The 21,873-nt window shown below is 40.9% G+C and overlaps 2 protein-coding genes across 6 annotated transcripts in view; both read left to right on the plus strand.

Moving 5' to 3' along the window:
* Positions 1–35: 35 nt before the first annotated feature.
* On the plus strand, positions 36–12,414 carry LOC136111280 (tumor necrosis factor receptor superfamily member 1B-like). Its single transcript, XM_065855323.2, is given in 11 exon segments — positions 36–198; positions 201–304; positions 4,453–4,555; positions 6,575–6,703; positions 7,783–7,932; positions 8,757–8,850; positions 8,935–9,128; positions 9,835–9,909; positions 10,095–10,132; positions 10,558–10,825; positions 11,374–12,414. Coding segments are annotated over 11 exon segments (1,617 nt in total). The 3' UTR covers positions 11,673–12,414.
* A 1,605-nt stretch (positions 12,415–14,019) lies between these two features.
* VPS13D (vacuolar protein sorting 13 homolog D) overlaps positions 14,020–21,873 on the plus strand; it is an 81,157-nt gene continuing 73,303 nt past the window's right edge. For 4 of the 5 annotated variants that reach the window (XM_065855360.2, XM_065855363.2, XM_065855361.2 and 1 more), the window contains exons 1-13: positions 14,021–14,138; positions 15,499–15,669; positions 16,537–16,614; positions 16,853–17,043; positions 17,354–17,434; positions 17,583–17,699; positions 17,913–18,017; positions 18,330–18,500; positions 19,139–19,239; positions 19,746–19,914; positions 20,405–20,497; positions 20,805–21,015; positions 21,581–21,760. In XM_065855360.2, the coding sequence (XP_065711432.2) occupies positions 15,573–15,669; positions 16,537–16,614; positions 16,853–17,043; positions 17,354–17,434; positions 17,583–17,699; positions 17,913–18,017; positions 18,330–18,500; positions 19,139–19,239; positions 19,746–19,914; positions 20,405–20,497; positions 20,805–21,015; positions 21,581–21,760 (1,594 nt within the window). In that variant the 5' untranslated portion in view covers positions 14,021–14,138; positions 15,499–15,572. Of the gene's footprint in view, positions 14,139–15,498; positions 15,670–16,536; positions 16,615–16,852; positions 17,044–17,353; positions 17,435–17,582; positions 17,700–17,912; positions 18,018–18,329; positions 18,501–19,138; positions 19,240–19,745; positions 19,915–20,404; positions 20,498–20,804; positions 21,016–21,580; positions 21,761–21,873 lie in introns of all 5 variants that reach the window. The other variant, XM_071798394.1, reaches the window with a different exon arrangement.

Consider the following 21,873-nt stretch of genomic DNA (forward strand, 5'->3'; position numbering starts at 1 on the left):
GGAGGGTCTCTTCAAAGATACTTGATGTAACTTGTATGTCTGGCCAGCAGCCAGCACCGCTGTGTAACCTGAAAGCCGCGGGGTTTAGACTGAACGCTGCTCCGCGGTGCCGCCTGCTCGGGGCGGTTCCCGCCGGTGTCAGCTCCGCCCCGGCCGCGCTCGGCGGCGGATGGGCGGCGGATGGACCGCGGATGGGGCCGCGATGGGACCGGGACCGCGCTGGGCGCTGCTGATGGGGCCGGGACCGTGCTGGGGGCTGCTGGCCCCGCTGCTGGCCCCGCTCCTGCGCTGCGCTGCCGGCCGGGTGAGTGCGGGGTGGCCCGCGGGGTCCTGCCCGCCGGGAGCGGGCGGTTTGTGTGGTGCTTGCAAAGCGGGAGCGCACCTGGTGTCATGAAAGGTGTGATGCAACGGGCAGCGTTTTACCGTTGTGCTTGCAGAGGTGTAATGCAACGGGCGTCGTTGTAGTGTTGTGCTTGCAGTTATCTGTCTCCCTCAGCTTGTGCTCAGCTCGGTGTGATCCCTACAGGAGTCTCAAATCTCCCTCTTGGACTTCCTTAAAGCTCATCCTACTCCCTTTGGTTGTGTTGTTGTTATTTTCTGGCTTCCCAAAGCAAGGGCTGGTCATTTTTCCTGGATTTTCATTGGAAATGGGTTGATTTTTTCAGGCTTGTTTGAATGTTTGCAAATACTGTGAGTGTCCTGGCAAGTGCAGGGTGTAGTATTTCACACCGTTGTTTAAACAGGAAGAGCTTGTTGTGCTCTGTTGGATCCCTAAAACTATTCCTTATTTACATAGGAAAGCCCTTTAATTTACATCTAAGACCTGGTGTGACTGTTGTCTTTTGTATCCAGCTGCACCGCTATCTGGTAATGAATGCTTTTAACTGTTTGAACGAAAGAGCTTCATGGGATCTATTTGACTTTGATCGTGCCTGAAACCAGGTGAGGATGTCAGAATGTATACTGAGGCTGGAATTACACACTGGTCGTTTAAGGGATACTGCGTCCTATAGTGGGTTAATATATAGTAAATGAATTATTTTAACTGCTTCTCACTCATGTTGAATTCAGCCCTGGTTTGTAAGGTGATAGTATTTCGAACCTGATTCACTGGAGTGCACCTTGGGGTGCATAGCGCAGAGCAGAGAAAGGAGGGAGAGTCTCAGAATTGTAGCAGACCTTATAAACAAAACTTAAGAGAGAAGTTTTGTCATAATTCTTGCTGAAGAAATGGCTTTGATTCTAAAGGAATCAGCTCTCCTCTCACCCTAAACATGACCTAAACAAAATGATGGAATCCAAACAAAAGTCCATATGTATCATCTTGTCTCCCTTTGGTGCGTCTTCTAAGATGCCTCCATGTAAGATCAAGCCTAATGTGGCCAGTCCTGACTTGCTGATCCTTTCTTGGGAACTTGCTCATCACCTGCCCTGTGATAAGTGATGAAGATGCAGCCTGTGTTCCTGCCTCTCAGACCTGCAACGTGTTATTCCACGTGCTTTCACCCCTTGTCTGCCTGAGCATCTTTGCTTTCCATAGGGAAAATGTAGATTTTAAGGCTCATCAGCTTTGGCTGTGCCTGTTACTGCAAGTGTCAGATCTTGATTTAGTGAATAATGTCTTACATTATGCTAACCTTTGGGAAAACAGTTCAGCTTTCAGATACATAAGCCTGAAGTTCTGAAACAGAAGAGCTGATATTCCTGAAAATGTGTATATTTTTTCAAATATATATATATGAAATAAAATATACTATGTAAAAAAGAAGCTTTATGTTTTAAGTATAGTTGTTACAGCCTGATACAGCTCCCACTGCTTTTGGTGAGACTTGCTGTTATCTGATAACTAATCTTCAACAGAATTATTTTTGTAAATGACCAGTTTAAATATTTTCAATAGGAATCTGTTTTTTTCCTGTCTTCAGCAGGTTTGGTAGCTTAGCAAACAGTATCTCTTTACCTCAAGTCCTTTCCATAGCAACAGATTTTTATGTCAGAGCTCTTGGTGACTTCATTGTGGTTTCATGTGCGTAAAGAACATCATACGCCAGATGCAGTTCCTGTTCAGACTCCTTTGCTTGACAACTGGAGTTTGAAGAAGGCAACGGTATGAAAAAGAGACCAATAAAAATCTAGATATGTGAGTTAGGATTAAAATGTATGTTTAAATATTTTGGTTTAAGTGGCCTCCTTGAGTGAAAATGAATGTTATGTGAATTGATTAATATATTTATATATTCATCCATTATATTAGCATGTTTTATTTCTGTTGTTGAAAGTACTTGAATTCAATTACACAGAAAGTCCAAGAATACAGGAACAAGCTGTGAGGCAGGAATTAAAGGCAATTACATTAATTATAACTAATATTCAGACTTCTCAGCTGATATGGAGACTGCTGCTGGGAAAATGATTCAAACAATGCAGAGACTCTAGAGAGAGAGTCTTGAGTCATTGACTTTTTTGTATGTAACTTCTCAGTGATTGTTTAATACATAGGCACTGCAAGAATCTCCCCAGTGAGTTGTGTAGTCAGCGGCAAACATGGTTTAGCCATTTCTGTGCCAAAATATATTGCGTAATTTCAATGATGTGCATAGAGCTAGACTAAATTTCATGTTTAATAATGTCTGTGCCTCTGCTGCTAGAGGCATTTTGCTTCTACTTGTACCTGTCAAATTTAATGAAGTCCTCCGAAGTCTTCATTTTTCTGTGTGAATATCTTAAAAATCTACTGCCTTTAGACATTACTACCTAATCTGAGATCTTTTAAGTCTGTAACACAAGATCCAGCATCCTTCACACAATCTGCTTGCAGAACATCGGGTCACAGTAAAAGCAGAAGACAAAAAAGGACGTAGGAGATATACAAACAGTAACAAAATGTGAAGATTGTGGAATAGAATCTGATCCCCGTTCATCAGTCTTTCAGCCCGAAGTAGCCAATGGATCTGGATGCCAGATACAAATATTGTACTGCTCAACTCAGACCCTAGAATTGGTGGAATGGCTAGAAAAAGCGGGGTCTTCTTGTAGCAAAGAAATCCAGAAGAGATTTATACCCACTAAGTGGCCACACTTCCTCTGGCAGAGTGGGAGATTTGACTGCTGGCCTCGACAGCTTGGATTAAACTCGTTTACATTGGCAGTAATTACTAAAATTAATGGCATCCTTCCTGTGCAAACAAAGCTGAGTTCACGTGTGTATACAAATTGTATCTGAGTTAGTTTCCCATAAAGTTATTTGAGGACAGTTGGCAAGAAATGTTCAATTGTATGTCATTGAGAGCCGCAGCTCATCAAAGAAAATCTCCGGAGATTGTATCAGGCAGTAGACATATCCTTTCAAGCACTGCTTAAGAGAAATAGATGTGAACTTATCAACCAACAGGTTTTCCTGTGTCTTTAACTCGCAGGGCAGTATTTACAACAGACAATGCAGGTGAGATAAGAACATTTTTTGCCAGGAAGCCTTGCCACCAGGATAATTTGTGATGTGATTTATTGTATTTCTCCTTTCGTCCCCCCCGTGTCTGTTCCTGCAGTGAAGTTTTATGTTTTAAAAAGACTCTCAAGTGCTTGTTTTAATGAAGCTGCTCATAGTAGCTACAAAAATGTGATGAGACACTGGATCTTTCTTGGTTTAGTAGGCAAGAAAGTAATTGAAATGAAAAATGCTTTGGATGAGAGCAGAGCCCTTTTCGCCTTCATCAGATTTTAGTGTCAGCTCATATTTGCAAATCCTATGAGGATACAATAACAAATCCAGCATTAAGAATTATTACTGAACCTAGAAGGTACTGAAAAGCCTTGTTTTTATTTTTAAATTATTATGGTTATTATTCTCATTAACAATGATGAAACTGATAATGTTGAAGGCAGCCACCTGGCTCTGCTTCAGAGTCTTCAATCCTTGTGCAAGCCTCCTTTAAAGAGGCCTTGTTAACTGGAAAGCAAAATCAGAGGCCTGAGTAGATATACTCAAGTATATAAGCACTTGTTGAGAGTGGGAAGTGTTAGTCTACTTTGTCAGTAATGTGAAGACACAATAGATAATCAACGTGTTTTTTCAGAAAGGAGGAAGGATATTTTCAGTATCGGCCTCCAAAGGGATTGTTCCTGTTTTGATTTCTCTTTTTAATAAGACTTCTGTAGAACTTCTCTAAATGTGTGTAGATTATACATGGGACAATCTCTTCAGACTGAAGAAAACTGAGCAGCGTCACATACTTTTTGAACAGCATCTTTCTGATCTAGCAGGAAACTCCTACACTTGCACTACCTAAGATAAGCCTTTTTCTTTTGAGAGAGTATATTTTTCCCTTTGAAAACAGGTGACACGTCCTCAGATATTTTGATACTAGTTCATTGAAGTCATTGAGCTGTGCTGATTGGTTTGAGCTGAAAATTGGGTCCACTTGTGACTCATGATTCTCCTCTAATTTCTCCTAGGAATATTCGTTGCCTTATACACCACAGTTTGCACAATGCAAAGATCCCAGCACTGAATTCTATGATGAAGAACTTAATAAATGTTGCAGCCAGTGCCCGCCAGGTAGGTTGTAATTCAAACCATTACTTTACACAGCCAAATTCATCAATTTTCAGATGACTGTGGTACGTTTTGATTATTTATACATCTTAAGAACATGGAATTTTTGCTGTTGTCTGGCTGGAAGACAATAACATGTGACTATAAAAATATCTGCAAAAGAGACACACCGTTCATCAGAATTGGAGTTCTGGTGCGAGGTAAACCTGGCTGGGGCTCATCAGCAGGGGGGCTGCTGAGGTCATGTAGGCGCAGCTTTGTGCTGAGCTCTTGTAAGCACAGTTTCCGTGGTGTTTTAACTAAAGTATTTTTAAGTCAACATCTGGGGGAAGGTGCAAGAAATTAGACAACACATGTCAGGCTCAAGCCAGCTAATAACAAATATATTGTAAAATAGGCCATGAGATAGAGCTTAGTTTCCATACTTTGATAATATTGCTTAAATAAGGGGCTTTCCATTGGACAGGTTAAGCTATAAGTGCTCATTAAGGCAGGGGTTTTTTTGTCTTTTTACTGTAAATCAAACACTGCAGACCACTATCAGAGACTGGGTACAAGTCTACAGAAACTGCCTGCCTGAGGTGTCATGTCTTACACTTCAGTGACAAGGATTAATAATCTTCTGCTAGCAAAAAGTTGTTGACTGCAGAAAAGTGGGTGTGTGGCTAGTAATGCTGTTTGGGTATTTTAATAATAGAGTTTTTGCATCAAGTTGTAATTATATTATTACATTAGACACAGCAAAAACCTACCTGTTTGTCTTATTACATGCTGAGCAAACAAAATTTGTCTCCATAAATGCTGAGTTCCTGTCAGAGAGATCCGGAAGCTGAAGCAGGAAATCAGTACATGCTGAAGCAGCCACAGTTGCTTGAATTAACCGAAAATGTCTAGATAGATCTGGCAAGCTTCCTTTGTTAAAAACACAATGGATGAAAGATGATAATTCATCGATGAAGCCTTTTTCTGTTGTGGTATGTACAATAAACTCTGGGCAACGAGTTGCAGGAAGTCTAAACTCTTTATTTTTGTTATTATGAATTGGATTTTTTTTTTTTTACAATAGATTATCAAAAACTGAAACCTAGATCATTAGCAGGATGTGGGAGGCAGAATTTTAAGGTTCAAGTAAGTACATGGAAAAAACCAAGTCTTTGGAAATATTTTCTATGGCTCACCTCCAGGGCCCTTCTTTCAGATAACAGAGATTCCCCAAGCAGTTCCAAAGGCTTTCTCAATGTTACTCCTGCTTTCTGAGCGTATTTTCCAGGATATTTCTGGACAGGATATGAGACACTTATATCTTCTTCCTCCCTTCAAGCAAAGGGGTAACAGCAACAGAGGGGTTTTGCTTTCTCCAAAATGGATATGTTGGAGTTCTTATTCCCACTACTGCACTGAGCGTGTTGTTGGTGAGAATCACTGGATAAAATACCTTTGATAGCTTTGATTTTGTCTGCAATGCCAGTAGCTTCAGAAGCTCATTGCTTTGATCGTTAGGGCTGGCTGAAGAGCTGAAGGAAAAGGGTGAGCTCATGGCCCTTCCGTGGTGACACGTGGTGAAGTTCTTAGATCTGTTTGTGGTAAGACTTTATTATGCGTTTGTCACTTGCTGCTTGTAAAGGTAATAAGGGCCTCAGCCAGACACGTCATTCCAGCACGTGCCTGACCTTCAGCATGAAACACCATCCTGTGTTTCACCAGAAAACACAGCTTCTATGAGGAGGAAAAGATTGTTTGCTGTACTGTGGTAGCTGCACTAGGACTGAGGCTGCCGTGTTTTGAATACGGCTGGAATTCACTTAACTGAATGGAGGAAAAGGGGCCAAACAAAAGGAATCAGAGTTTCTCTGTATATACATGCGGTCCTTGCTTGGTGTACAATGCCAATCTGATAGTGGCAGCGAAGGGAAAGCGTTTCTACAGTTAAGAGTGGAACTTACCTTAAATGATTCCCAGTGATCTTTTCCAACAAGATGCTTTCTCTGTTTTGTTTTGTCATGTGTGGGGTTTTTTTGATAGGTCAATACAAGACAGAGAGCTGCAGTCACAGTGCAGACACAAAGTGCCGCCCCTGTAGAACCAACACATATACAGCAATCTGGAATCTGTCTCCTCTGTGCTTTGCCTGCTCACCACCCTGCAGGAAAGGTAGGCTTCAATTATTAAAGAGGCATTTGTGACATTAACAGTCTACTCCAAGTGTGGCCTTGGTTTAACCTACTCTTTTCTCCTAGGGAAACCAGGAGGTTTTGTCTATCACTTGTATAGTCCCATTCTCATGCTTTTGGGGAAAAGAATCAGGGAAAAGTCTTGCAGAGGGCCCTGCCCCTTTTTCTTTCCAAATCCTAAAAACGTGACACTAATCTTATATTATTTGAAACTAAGGCACTGCATCACTAAAATAGGTATAAATGTCATCAGCAGAGTAAATTCCTGCTTATACTCTCCAGCCAAGGGAACTTAAGACCTGACTTGCACAGTATGGAATGGATAATGACATTTGCAGCATCCAGCCATTGCTCAGTTTGTTGTCTGAACTGACAACAGCAAATGCCAGTTGTGATATTCCTATATGGCTATTGTTTCTTTTGCAAAACAGCATAGTCAGTTTGTTAAAGCAGCTGGACGGTATGTAAAGCAGTACCAACATCTGCACTATGTGCATTAACAAATTCAGTGCTGTTGCCCATCACTTCTAATGGAAACTGGTGTAGAAAACTATCTTCTCGACTCACTTGCAAGTAAGTTTTAAGGATACAGTCTAAGCTGTTCAAAGGACCTTTGGACTCATCTAAATAGATAATCCTACAAAGCTGATTAATTACAGTATGAAAATGTCTGTAGTAAGGTCTCCAATCACTTTGAAGACAGTTGATGATCTGCATAGACTACAAATGTTGTGTGGCCCCCAGATACTGCACAGGTTACACAAAAGTGCGTATACATGGTTATGATACGATACAGCGCAACTGCAGGTACAGAGTTTCAAGTGTGAATTCTACAAATGCAAATTTCTCCTTTCCTAGAGAGAGGGAGGAAAGTCTTCTGAAAATGTTGATGCTGGGGCATAAAACATATTTGTTGTATGATGGTATACTAGCCAGAAGCTGCAAAATTGTCTTCTGTTTGTGGAATGTGAACATCACCCCATATTCACTTGAAAAATTACAGGCTATAATTTTAAATATTGCTAATGACATCTTGCTTTATTCTATTTTTAACAACAGGATTGGTGCAGAATCAAACATGCACTAAGTCACAGGACAGAACCTGTAGCTGCCCACCCAATGAGTACTGCATTTTGAAAATATACGACTCCTGCGAAATATGTGAAGTGCATAAAAAATGTGGGAAAGGTTATCGAGTTTCCAGAAAAGGTAATTTAATTCTGAACACTCTACACACAAAATAGTTTTACTGTATGAAGAGGGTTATTTTTTGCATTAACAGTCCATAAATATTTCTGAATCTCCCCCCAACTCAGTAAATTACAGGAATATTGTCTTTTGATTCTCATGCATTCCTTTTAATGCAAGCATTATCTCAGCAAGTAGGCAGTAGCTAGAGCATATATCATGAAGTTCCCCAATCCAACTTAATCTTCCTTTGTTTTGCTCTACCATGTGATCCCTTGCATACAAGTGAGTCCGATTCAAGATCACTTATATCCTACTTAAAGCCTTGGAACAGGGCTTCCGGTTGAATTTTTGTTACAGTAAGTAGTGGTGACTCTATGCTGTCCTGCAGAACTAATCTGTCTTTATTAGATTATGAAAGTCACCACGCTGATAATGTAGCTGTCTCAAGATGATAAATAATATTCGAAGAGGTGGAACACTGAATATTTTTAAGGAATTAAGATTAATCTGAAAAGATACAGAACTCCAGAAGAATGGAATTCATGGTTAGCCTGTCAGGGATGAGTGGAAAATGCTCAGCTCTGTCTGAAGTACCACATTTTAACCTTTTGGTGGGTTTTTACAGTTTGAAAAAGACTATAAAGGGCACCAAACTAACCACTGATTAATCTTCTGATTTGTGTTTGGGTTGGGTGTTTCAAGTAAATCTCTTCCGTGACAGTTAAAGAGACTGTATGTTGTGTACTGCGTCTGTATCACTTCCAGGATCTGTACCGCAGACTGAATTATTCATTCTTGTTTCTCACTAGATGACTAACCAGAGATTTTCTATTTGTTTAAAGGGACAGATAGCACAGATACAGAATGTAAACCTTGTCCTCCTGGCACCTTTTCACATGAGGAATCTTACGATACCAGCTGTGTACCACATAAAGTGTAAGCCTATGTTTCTGTCTAATAGCAACCTTCACTGTGCATGGGGTTGCTTTCTTTCCTAACGTCTCTTCTTGTTTCCTGCAGTTGTAAATCAGTGGCTGTTCCTGGAAATAACATAAATGACACTGTTTGCAGCAACTCAGGAACAACACTTGCCACAGTTGTACCTCACACTATTTTGAACCTGCTCCTGACCCAAAGCTCGTCTTCCAACAAACCTGAAATAATGACTCGACCTGTCATTTTAAACTCTGTACCTGACGTGTCTCACATCATTGGTAAGATATTGACCCTTTTAAAGTAGTTTTTGTCTGGCTAGGAAGCAAGCTCATAGTTATTTCTCAGTTCCCCTCCAAGACCAATTACCTTTACCCAAGCAGAACCTCAGAACAGCTGAATTAATTTAATATGACCCTGCTTGTCATGAGTTGCATAATATTTACCTGTGCTACACCAGTGCATTCTACAGTCCTTATAATTCTGGAAATATTTCTAAAAATCCCCAAACTACATTATACAAGGCATTTCCTGAGAATTGCTGCTACGAAGAAGCTGGTAGAGAAAGTCATATCTTAGATTTGGGACTATGAAGAGAGAGGAAGTCCTTAGAACATTCAAAGTGTGGATGCATTCTCTCCTGCTCACAGCCTCACCAGAAGGCAGACGTGTTTAGGAGCATTCTGAGCTGCCTGGCCTCGTATTTAACAAACTGTTGCTGGCCTAGAGAGACATCTTTTGCGACTGAGGTCTAAAGTCTGTCCTCACTTCTCAGGACAGGAAAATTCAGTTTTATGAAGTGTTGGAGACTGAAATGAGACCCTGGTATCCAACAACAGAGGTATCAAATGTGAATGTCAGACACACCTGTTACTTGTAAATTTAACTTTTGTAGCCAGGGATAGAACCTAAAAAACTTCCTCTTTCTAATGAGGTAATTTGTCAGGTCAACCTGCTAAATAATTTATCTTTTTAATTTATTTTCAGGATCAGTAGCAGGACCATTGTTATTGATCCTGATAATTGCTATTTTGGGGGTTTGCTTAGTCTCCAAAAAAAAAGGTAAGATTTATGAAGTGAAAACAAGCAGGTCTGTAAATATGGGAAAGAGTGTCACTTCATTTCCCACTAACTCGCGCCTAGTGATTGAGTGCCGTTAGCGTCTCAGAAGATGCTAACTCTCTTTGAGAAGCTTTTGCAACTGAAACACATTGAGGTGCTAACGAACTGTCTTTCCTCATTTGCAGCCCTTGTATATTCTCCAACAACTACAGCAGCAGATTTGGTGAGTGTCCCTCGTTCCTTTCCATCTTTTCCATTTCTTCTGCAGTTTTACAGAAACCGGACAGTCTTATCTGACTGCAAGTAGAAAACTGCACAGCAGAAAGACAACTGGAGTGAGAATGGGGTGGTGTTGGATGTACCTTCCGCACACAATGCACCATCCTCGCTTGACTTTAGGCTATATTAGCAATAAAGCAATGAGAAGACCAGATTTTAGAGCCCATGTAATCAGTGAAGTGCTGTAGGTGCGTTCAGGAGACAGGTTCATTTTGTTGAACGCTTAATGAGCTGGTATGAATTTTACTTAGTCATCAGTAGGCAAATGGAAATTTTCAGTGGTTTCTTTAGCTGTGTAAGTGCTGAGCTGTTCTTTGTCAGTGTTTTTAAAAAACATTGATGTTTTGCATTTCTCTGCAAATGTTGCAGCCTATTTCCCCTGCAGAAAAGCTGTGTGACAAAAAAGTAAGAAATACAGAATCGCAAAACTCCAGCAGTTCTGAGCAGGAGGAACGGCGTCTCTTAGAAACTTCTGGGTCCAGCAGTAGCTCCCTGAATAATCCAGCTGGGTCTGCAAGTGTCAGTGTGATAAGTAACAATAATGAAAAGCCAGAAACAGAAGGATTTCAGCAGCAACCTTCAGCTGCAGAAGGTTGTCAGCTTCACAGTGGAGACAGACACAACTCCGCAAGCTCAGGTAAGAACAGATCAGAATGATCCAGCTCCTCTTGAAATTTGATTATCAATCATGAGTCTTTTTAGCAGAAGTTTAAATGGCAGGATAAAACATCAGACACGTGTTCAGCAGAAAGAGTAACTTTTGAAAGGAAAACGTGATTGTTTTAAGCCTGAGACAGTAAAGAGAGCGTGCTCGATGGAGGAACAGTTATTTGCAGCCTAGGGGATCAGCGTCGTGTGAGGCTCTGACCTGTGAGTGGGAGCGAGAGCCACAGGGAGCAGGAAGAACACTGTCAAAAGCATCTGAAATGGTAACTGGTGGGTATGGAGTTGGCTGTGATCAGGGCTCTGTATTAATTTTTATGGCTTTTTTATTTCTGGGATGACATATGGTACCAAACCCCCCTCTAAGACATTACAGAATCAACTCCATCAGCTTACCTAAATGAAGTGAAGCAAGAAGATATTTAGTGTCTATTTTAAGTCAAAGAACTGGAAAAAGAATTCAACCATCCTGTTCTGGATTTCATGCTTCCGTGTTTAATGTGTTTTCTGTTTATTTGACAGAACTTTCTGGTAACGGAGGAACGCATGTGAATGTGACTTGTATTGTGAAGGTGTGTAGTCCAGACTGCAGTTCCCAGTTCCCAGAACAGAATAGTTCAACGAGCATGGATCATGGAAATGCTCCCTATTATTCCCCAAAAGGGGAAGAAATTCCACTCTCAAAAGAAGAAAACCCCTTGAAAAAACAAACCGAAATTCAGATCTCAGTGGAAAATGAGGACAATTTACTCCAAGACTTGCTTCCAGAAGAAAAGAACTTTCCTCTGGGTATTCAAGATGCGGGGATGAAAAACAGTTAAAAGGAAATTACAGATCACATACTGATTGACTGATGATATTAGTCAAACAACCCCTTATCTTCTAAAAGAAACTTCATGATAAATGTAGCATTCCTACAGAGACTTGGAATTTCAGATGAATATAGACACTGCTGCTTTTGAGGTTTTTAATCTCTTTTGCCAGCTTTGAGAGTCCAACGATGATCTTTGCAGTTTAAAAAAAATGGAACGCTTTTTCTTTCCAATGGAATGACCAACTCCTCCCTTTCTTCTCTGGTACCTTATAGAGGGACCTTTACCAGATCTGAAAAGGGACCCTTTCTCTAACTTTATGCCATTGATTTTTCTGCTGAGTCTTCTTGTGATAGTAATTTGGGTTCAGGTTTCCCACCTGTCAAGAACATGGCTGTGACCAGAACTTCTAAGAGGCTGGAGTTGAATTATCATTCATTCAATGCTAATGAATTATTCATTTGATTTTAATTAAGAAAGTATTGCATTCAATTTCCTATCACATATCTTCGTGGGCGTACCTTCCCTCATCCTCCCGGTTATTTCTTTTATTCTTACAGTTTGCTTTTGCTCATGATTGGACCCAGCTTCTCAAATCAACCTTAAGTGTATCAAGGAGTGAAATCTTTTACAAGAACTTTTTTTACTAAGTTACAACTATTATGTCTAAACAATAGCATTTCATTAGCTGTACATAGTGCTTTTTATTTTAGGAAAGAAAATCTAGATTAAATAGTTATGGTCTTATGGAAGTAAGTTCCTTTTATTGACAGCTCTAAAGTTTGTCTTCTTTGTGTCCGGGCTGATTTTATGTGGTTCCCTGATTGATTTTGACTTCATTTTTGAGGTTAACCATAAACCCCAAATATTTTTCCCTATGTTCCACTGCATATTAGAGAAGATCCACGTGACTATGCACACCGCATAGCTCATGCCCACTGACCTCAGGAAAAGGGCCATCTCTTGATGATTGTGTAGCATAATCTGTCAAAAACTGAACGGACTCAAACCTCAGAACCAGAAAATCCTGTTCTCCTTCACTTCTTGCTTGACATTGAAGATCCAACTACCTCTTACAGAAAATTAGTAAAGGTTCTCCTTCAATCAAGTGGGAGTCTTTCGGTTTTGGAAGTCAATTCTTAGGATCCCATCTCCCATAATTATATTTTGTGCATGTGGCTTAACCAACAATCGTGGTGTCTGTACTCAACCAGAATTTGCAATACGGTGTTTGAATTACATTGGAATGAAGTAGGCACATGGTTGGACTAGATGATTACTGTACTTCCTTTCTATTCCTCCTCAAGAGAAACTAAATGCCGTAGTTATTTCTGAGGCCTTAGACTGAAAAAGGATATTTTGCAATAGCATTTGTTCAAGAACAACACAGAAGAGGCACGGATACTAAAAATACAAATTTTAAACTTCCACAAAAGCTATGAGGTTTACTGACAATATTTCTGGAACTGAGAACTGGCAGACAGGTCTTTAATTCTGTTATGAAGAAACCTTTCGTAACTGTATCTTAAACTTCTAGGTGAAGGTAATTTTCAGAAAATACTTCGAAACTGTTACAAAACTGGAAGATTTAGGCAAGAAAAGAACCTAATTTTATGCAGCACTTTGAACCTCCTGCACTGTGCTACTTTCACGTCTTGTTCATCAGCTCCCAGTGCTGGGACCGCACTGAAGCAGCAGGGGAAGATTTTTGAGAAACTTTTAATAATGTTTAAAAGGAGGATCCCTTATGGCCGTTAATTTACTGGGTTTTCAAATTGTGGAGCTGTGTGACAGCAAGAAAACTCTCAAGTTTTGTGTTTAAGTAGGAAAAATACGCTTGCATTTGCTTATGAAAAGTAAAAAAAAAAGGGGGGGGGGCGCCTATATTTTTATAATTGTGTGTATTTTCAAGTTTCCTAACCTCTCAATTAAATAAGATTATAATTTTTAGAGGGACTGCTTTTGTTCCATCGGTGAGGCTGCTGCCCAATTTGATTGTACCACCTAATTACAGGAGGACTGATGCCCAGCAGCCTGTGCCGCTGAAGAGAACTCTACCCAAGCCTCTTGACTTCAGCGCAGCCAGGGGCAGCCGCCCCCTCGGCCTCCCGCCCGGACAAACGGACTTTTGACGCTTTTCGAAGCCAAAATACTTCGACACTTCGTTTCCCGCCGTTTTCCCGGCTCTGAGGGGCCTCGCGCGGCCTCCGCCCCACGAGCCCCCTCACGGCGGGCACGCAGAGGCGCGAGCCCGCCCTCGCGCCGCCCGCACGTTCCCGCCTCCCCCGGGGCTCCGAGGCGCCCGGGCGCCCCTGCAGGCGGCGCTGAGCGAGCCCGGCCCCGTCCGCCCCGGCTCCGCCTCACATCCATAGCTCGGCGCTCCCCTAGCCAGGCGTCGGCTCGCTCGGGATCGATTGGCGTGCGGCCCGCCGGCCCCACGCACCACCGAGGAGGCGGCCGCCACCGGGAGCCCAGGTGGGTACCGGCGGGCTGAGGGCGCGGGGCTGCCCCGGCTGTCGTAGCTCCCTGCGTCAGCCCCTTCTCCCAACTCCACGGCGTGGCCCCGGCCCTGAGCGGCCCCTTCCTGCCTCACGCCCCTCGCAGGGCTCCGCCCCGCTGTCCCGGCCCCGGGGAGAGAGGCGGGGGGCGAGGGGCAGCCGCGCAGTCCGTGTCTCCTCGCTTCGGGGCCGGGGCGGCGGAGGGGACACCCCGGCGGGTTCTGTGCGGCGCCTCATCCTCGCGGCCGGGCCTGCGGGTTCCCTGAGGCGCCCGCCCCGCGTGGCGCAGGCCCTTTGCCCCCGCGCCTCAGGGCTCCCGCCGGGCAAGGTGACCTTTCGCTTGGGCTCCACAGGCGGTGGTGCCAACAGGTCTCCTCTTGCCTATCGCGTCCTCCCTGCGACGTGTTTGCCTGTGTGGAGCGAGAGAAGGGACAGTGTCCCGAACGCTCCTCAGCCACTTTTTTTTGTGCGTGTGTGTCATCGGGCCCTGAGTAAAATGCCGCCCTGCTCCCTTGCACTGACGGAAAACCATCCCAGCTCCCTTCCCTCCCTGCTCGCAGCCTTTGCGCTGCCCATGGCCGGCTGCCCCAGGCTTTTCGAGGGCCTGTCTCATCCTCCCTGTTGGAAAAATAACACATTTTTCCAGGAAAAGTGAGCTTACTTTGGGTGGGGGTCTTGGTTTGGATTTCTATTCTCATCCTGCTAAGCACTGTATATGTTAAGAAGATAAAAGCACTGTCATAGGAAATAAGCATTCCGTTTTTCTTTCCAGTGGCACAGCAGTGGAATAGAAGTCTACAGAGTAACTGTAGATGAGCTGTTTGTTTGATTTGTATCTGATAACTTCCGACACATTTGCTGTTGCCCAAAAAACGGTTGTTTCACAGATGTCATAAGAATTCTGCAAAAAATACAGTCAAAGGCTCTGAGCTGTCACTTTAGATCAGGCTTCCAAAACCAGAATGGTGGCAACTTGAAGAAAATACTGGCAGGAGAAATCAAGGAGGCCGGTGCTAAACTGCTTCTTGTCAATGTGGAATTTTAGTCTTCACTTTTTCTGGAAGAGGATTGTAGATTGGCCTTCTTGGTTATTGCAACAAAATATGGTGTTTTGATTAGAAAAGTGATGGAAAGGTGAATGATGGAGTGGTCTGTAGTCATGAAAGCTCTATGTGAAACACTTCACTTAAAGGACATAGCATATAGCAGTTTTTTAAGGTAGAAATCATGCTAAGTGTTTTTACTGCTTTTTAGGTGGGTTACAGTGAGAATTACAGTGATCGCTGTATGCCAGTATTCATTTCGGACAGTAATTTCCTTTGTGTTTTTTCTTTCAGCGTGTGACTGTAATTATGGAACAGAACTCCAGAAAATGACAGACAAACATTAGTTGCCCTCCTCTAGGACAGTCATGTTGGAAGGATTGGTAGCCTGGGTCCTCAACACTTATTTGGGCAAATATGTCAATAACTTGAACACAGACCAACTTTCAGTTGCTCTTCTAAAGGGTGAGGCTTTGTGGTGTTTTCTGTAGTATTTTCATACCATGTTTAAAAAGAAAAAGTTATGTTTTTGTAATAACACGAAGGTGGAATAGAAATGGTCACTGATGTTGTGTTTAACGTTTATATAAACCCTTTTAATATAGAGTTTTGTGCCAGCACTTTAAAATGAGTAGTGAATTCTCTTGTGTTCCTATCTTTGTTGCTTTTTATTAACACTGTTAAAGCAATTTGTATGAAACTCTCAAAAGTATGCCTAGCATATCTTATCAGCATGTTTAATTTAGCTAATATTTGAGTGTCATTTTTCTTAATAGTGTATGGTAACTTTCCTGTCGAGGGACAGTGGCAGGAAGTATTCCGTAGTCTTTACTTGTGCTTTCGTGCTGGTAGTTACTCCTTTGTAATTAAGACTTCTGGTTTATGTGAGGTCATGTTATGTTCACGAGTCCTGCATTATAGAGTGATCAAATCAATGCTTTCTGATTTGCCTTTTTTTGCTATTAACTGCTATTTTTGGAGAGAATATTTTATAACACTTCAACACTTACCTGTTTCTGTTTTTTGAAATACTGAGGAAATACTTGAAGTATCTCTTGAAAAGACAAAGAGATTGTAGAAGAGTAGATTGTTTCTAGATGACCTCATCAAATAGTTGAGCACATGGCATTTGAAAATTAACAAGACAAGTATATTAAATAACCATTGTCATTGTAACACAACTTGGAATGGCATTCTTATGAAATCCCATTTCATTTTTTTTCTTTAAAACATGATGCTAGTCATGTTAGACTTAGAATGTTCAAGTTGACATTCATTTAACATATATTTTTTTTAACACACAAACTTGTCTTTTTTTTCTGCTTTATGTAGGTGCTGTTGAATTGGAAAACTTGCCACTAAAGACAGATGCCTTGAAGGAACTGGAATTACCATTTGAAGTAAAGGCAGGTTTGTATTTTGCCTCGGTGTGCAGGACAAATATTAATAAACAGGAAGTATTGCATAATTTAGGAGAACCTTTACCTCTGAGTCAGAAGCTTGTGCGACTGAGGTAACCTGGTTTTCAGGTTGTCCAGTTCTATTTTAGCTTGTTTGTTTCTTACACCACTTTTTCTTTCAAGCTTTCCAAGGGTGATAAAGTATGTTTACACAGGAATCTGACAGCATCTCTGTTTTGTATATCTAGGTTTCATTGGCAAAATAACACTACAGATACCCTTTTATCGCCCACATGTGGATCCATGGGTGATATCTGTCTCAAAGCTACACTTAATTGGTGCACCAGAGAAAAAAGAAGATTTTGATGAGGAAAAGGAGAAGTTACAAGAAAGAGAACGCAAGAAAGCGCTTCTTCTGGCACTTGAAGAACAATGGAAAGTGAGTCAGGCTTGTCTTTCATGCTGAAGAAACTGCTATAGATGGATGTAGATGGATTGCATTTAGGTCTTTTAACAGGTTGGAGAAAAATGCATAGGAAACCAATTTAGAATCTGATTAATTACCTGTTAACATAGTGCAATTTCTGCCTGATCCCACCCCGGTCATGTCGTGTGTCCCACATATTTTGGAGATACTGTATTTTTTTTTTCTTTTCCTCCCTGTTCACAGTAATTTCAGTATAACAAGATATGTTTCCTGATTGGTTGTTACCATGGTGCTTAATGCTTGTCCCTATTTTCTCTTTTAGAAAGAACGACAACAGAAAGGGGAATCTTACTGGTACTCAGTTACTGCGTCTGTAGTCACAAGAATTGTAGAAAACATTGAAGTAAGCCTTTGCATTTTAGAGCTTTTCTCACTTGTTACGAATTCCCTGTGCCCACTGTGCTTCACATTGTGTAGTCCATATTTGAGTCTTTAGTTGGCAATGATGTAAATGTTTGTCTCTACTAATGCTTTTTTTTTCTTCTTTCTAGTTAAAAATTCAGGATGTCCATTTCAGGTTTGAAGATGGTGTCACAAATCCTTTGCAACCATTTGCATTTGGCATATGCATCAAAAATGTATCAATGCAGAATGCAGTATTTGAACCAGTAAGTATAAGTTTTTGTCCTGGCAGTTAAGATGTGATGCAGTATTTTATGTGTGCTAGCAAATATTTAGTAAAAAGTATGGCATTTTAATAATCTTCTGGTTATTCTTATAAATTGACTCTGGGCATTGATATAGAATATCTTGAACTATAACTAAAAATGTCATGGTACATGGTGCGTGATCTTGACTTTATACCACTTTTTCTACTTCAGGTAGAGAAACTGATGAGGAAAAAACAGTTGGATGTTGCCGACTTCAGTGTTTATTGGGATACCAGCTGCACTTTATTGGGTGACCTGCCTCCTGGTCAGCTACAGGTATGAGAGAGATTGTTGTTGTTAGTCTCCTTTTTATGTTGCACACCTAATTGACTTAAAATTTATTGGGTCTGGTGCTTCTAAGAGCAACAGAAGTTTATGGTTTCGTGCTATAATGATGACATACATGTGCAACCCCACAAAGGCTGTGCTGTGAAATATTTTGTTTTACCTTTGAAGAGAGAACATGTTTAAGAGGGTTTTTTATGGACTGGTGTGCTAATGAAGTGTATTATAGTATATGAAACTAATGCACCCTAGTAAGTATTGTACATTCTTTTCTTATAGAATAAATTTGCTTGTAACCCACAGGAAGCGATGGATAAAAGTATGGAAAGTCATGATCATAATTACATCATGGGACCTGTATGCACTTCTGCTCTTCTTAAGAGAAATTGTTCAAAGGAGCCTTTAAGATCACGCCAGACTCCGCGGCTGGAGTGTGACATTCAGCTTGAGACTATACCCTTGAAGCTTTCACAGGTAAATACCAAACGTCTTCATTTGGTAGAATTCAGTCTTGAATTATCTAAGAAAAACAGTTGCTGATTCAAATAGTGAAATACCTGTAGGGGTCACAAAACTGTGGAAGTGTTTGTAACAGCTTAAATACCAATTATTGTAGCATGAAATTAATACTTCCTTAAAAATTTTGAATGGGACATACTGAAGAAGCTATTTGTTTTAAAACCAAACATTAAAAATTATTTAATTATTTCACCGGAACTGATTAGTGCAAGGAAATTACATTTCTGTTTGTTCATTGTAACAGGAGAGATATATGTGGGGTTTTTTGGTCTGTAGAATGTACAGTAGCAGCTGATGTTTGGCTGATAATCTGACATGGAAGGAGATTTCATTCTGTGTTTTCTAAGTAAGGAAGCCTGTAAATTGAATGTCACACATCTGCTAGCTACTGGGAGAAGATACATGACACTAGAGAATCAAATTATGAATTATGGTTAACTTTAATCTTAATTCTGAAACTGTATGCTGGCCATTGGTGCAGATAAAATAAGCTTGCCTTTTTTTGTTGTTATTTGTTTTGTTTTCTCCTCCCCTTTGATTTGGAAAACACTCCCAGTATTGCTTAATTGATCTGTGTATTCTTTTATGAAAAGATGCAGTATCGGCAGATCATGGGATTTTTAAAGGAACTGGCTAGAAAGGAACGACAGCTTAAATTCAGGAAGTGGAGACCAAAGGTTACGGTCACAGAGAAGTAAGTGTATCTACAGATGTGGTATTGTTAATATGGTATTAAAAACTATACTAGGGAGACTAGAATGAAGGCAAATATTAAAAGTAGATAATAAAAATAATATATTAGAGCTTCCATTTTCATCAATCTGTCTTCAAAAAGGAGAACCCGGGTAACTATAGACAGGTCAGCCTCACCTCCATCCCTGGGAAACTGATGGAACAACTTATCCTTAGAAAGATTGTGTCAGTTCAGATCGGAGGTCTGTGTAACTCAATATTTTGTTTTATATGCTTTGATATATAACAACTATATTAAATCCCACTAAAGTGGTGGGGACTTTGCAGAGTGCTGCTCTATACAACTTGTAGAACTGCCCACATATGCTGTCTCTAATCCTGATGCTTCCTCTGAGCAGTTGCCCTCTGTTTTTTTCACTGAACCTCTTCTGGACGTTTCACCCGTTTGGCATGCGTTTGCGGTTTTTTTTGAAATACTGGTAATACGGTAATTTTCAAATGTTTCAGCTGCCGAGAATGGTGGATCTTTGCTTTGAACGCTAATCTTTCGGAGATCAGGGAGCAGAGACAACGTTCGACCTGGGAGTTCGCGTTACATCGGGCCCAAGATGCTGTATCTTACACTGACCTGTATTACAGCAAGTTGAAGGGGGAACCGCTGTCTGCTGCAGAGGAGGTATTTACATTTACATTTCCTACAGTATTGGTTTTGGTTCATCTTCTCAAATTTAAAGTGTTCTGGTTTAGAAGCATCTTTAGTTTTTCTGCAGGCCATTTTCACTGAACAGATTGTCTTTTGACCATAATTGAATTTTTAAAGCTTGGAACCTGGGCTTGTGGGAGGTGTGTGAGTGGCAGGGTTCTTGTGTTTTTGTTTTGCTTTGCAAAAAGCTGTCTCATTTTTGAGCTGTAACTGATTTTCACCAAAAATAGAAACTGTCATAGAACATTCATGTCAGTCTGACATGCTTTCTTAACTGATGTTCTCTATAGACTCAGAAAGTATTAAACATTAGAAGTGTGTCAGGTCACCAGTATGGTTGGGTAGCTAATGTGGGAAAAATTATGGCAAGTTGACAGTGTTTCAGGGTGCTTTGTTGGTTTTTTATTTTTCCCCAGTTGATTTTAGGATGATGCAGTTACTTCACCTTTTTTTCTCTTTTCAGGCAGAAATGCATCGAATTGAGGATGAGCAAACTTACGAAGAACTGAAGATACTATATGAGATAGTTCATGATAAATTTCACGACCTAGCTGAGGTGAGAAACATTCTGCATGCAGGGTGATATTTAGAATCTTTAAGTGAATTATTCTGAGATATTGTGTTCTGTTCTGCTGGAGAGTGTTAGTATGTATTTGTTTTTATTTAGATATGTGGTTTATTATTTCTTTGCTGCTACTCTCCTAATAGGCTAAGTGTTGATGGAAAATATTACTGCTGATATATTGAAGAGTGCTGAGTAAATAGTAGATGGAATTGTATTTTTATTATGACTCTTTTTGTACACTTCTGATATTCTTTCACTTATCAGCAGTGATGTGTATCTCTTCAATGTTCAAACACAGAGTATTAAAGAGCCGTTGCCTGATTCCCCTGGAGCTTCCCCCACAGCAGAATCTGCACGTGGCAGTAGCACTGGAATGCTGCAGTATCTGCAGTCCTGGTTTCCTGGCTGGGGAGGCTGGTATGGATACACTCAGCAAACATACGAAGGTGAACCTTTTGAAGGGCTGCTGCCAGACCCAAAGGAACAGTGGAATCCGGAAGACATACTAGGTATGGAAATACAGGGGTTTCTCTTTCTTGTTAAGGCTGCTAACTCTACTGTAGAGAGATACCTGGTAAGGGTGAATAGGAACAGCACTTTGGTTCTGTCCTGTTAAAAGATGATGTGTGTCAACTGATGCGCCTAGGCAGCAGAGCTTAATAACCTGTTAAAACATCTCAGTACCTGCTGTACCTGCTTAATTCTGAAGTGATTTATGGAATACATTTGCTTCCGCTGTTAGAGATATTTATGGCAAAGAGCTTTAGGACATTTTCTGTTCAGGTGAGTGGGGGTCACGTATCTTGCTGTGACTGGGTATAACATTAACAACACTGGCTTGTTGGGATCTTCTTAAATTTAGGTTTATGTTATCTTAATAGAAGGTTTCTACAGAATATTCAGTTTTGTTAAGGAAGGAGGTATTTCTGCTTTATTTTTTGTTTCTATGTTTCGTCTCTAAAGCTGGGGAAATCTTTTGTTTTCAAATTCAGAGAAACTTTTCTGTTCTTCAGTAGTATTCCAGAAACTTACTCGATGTCTTGTTGTGTGGGTTTTGTTTTGTTTTTTAATTAGGTGCAGATGAATTTTTTGATCCTGCTGCAGATGCTTCTAGCATGAATACCTTTACAAAGAGAGATCATGTTTTTGCTAAATTCAATCTGCAGTTGCAGGGTGGCTCTTTCACTCTGTTGCATAAGGAGAAGAAGGCGGTGCGTGCTGAGGAGACTGCTTTCATGCAGCTGGAGTTTTCAGGTATTAAATCAATTCCTGTTCTTTCTCAAAGAAGACCAGAGCTTTGTTGGATGGTATTTGTTATCTGTAAAATTTAGATAAAACCCGTGCCGTGTAGTAATAGAGAAGCATTT

The sequence above is a fragment of the Patagioenas fasciata genome, chromosome 23, assembly GCF_037038585.1.
Source record: "Patagioenas fasciata isolate bPatFas1 chromosome 23, bPatFas1.hap1, whole genome shotgun sequence".
Taxonomy (NCBI): domain Eukaryota; kingdom Metazoa; phylum Chordata; class Aves; order Columbiformes; family Columbidae; genus Patagioenas; species Patagioenas fasciata.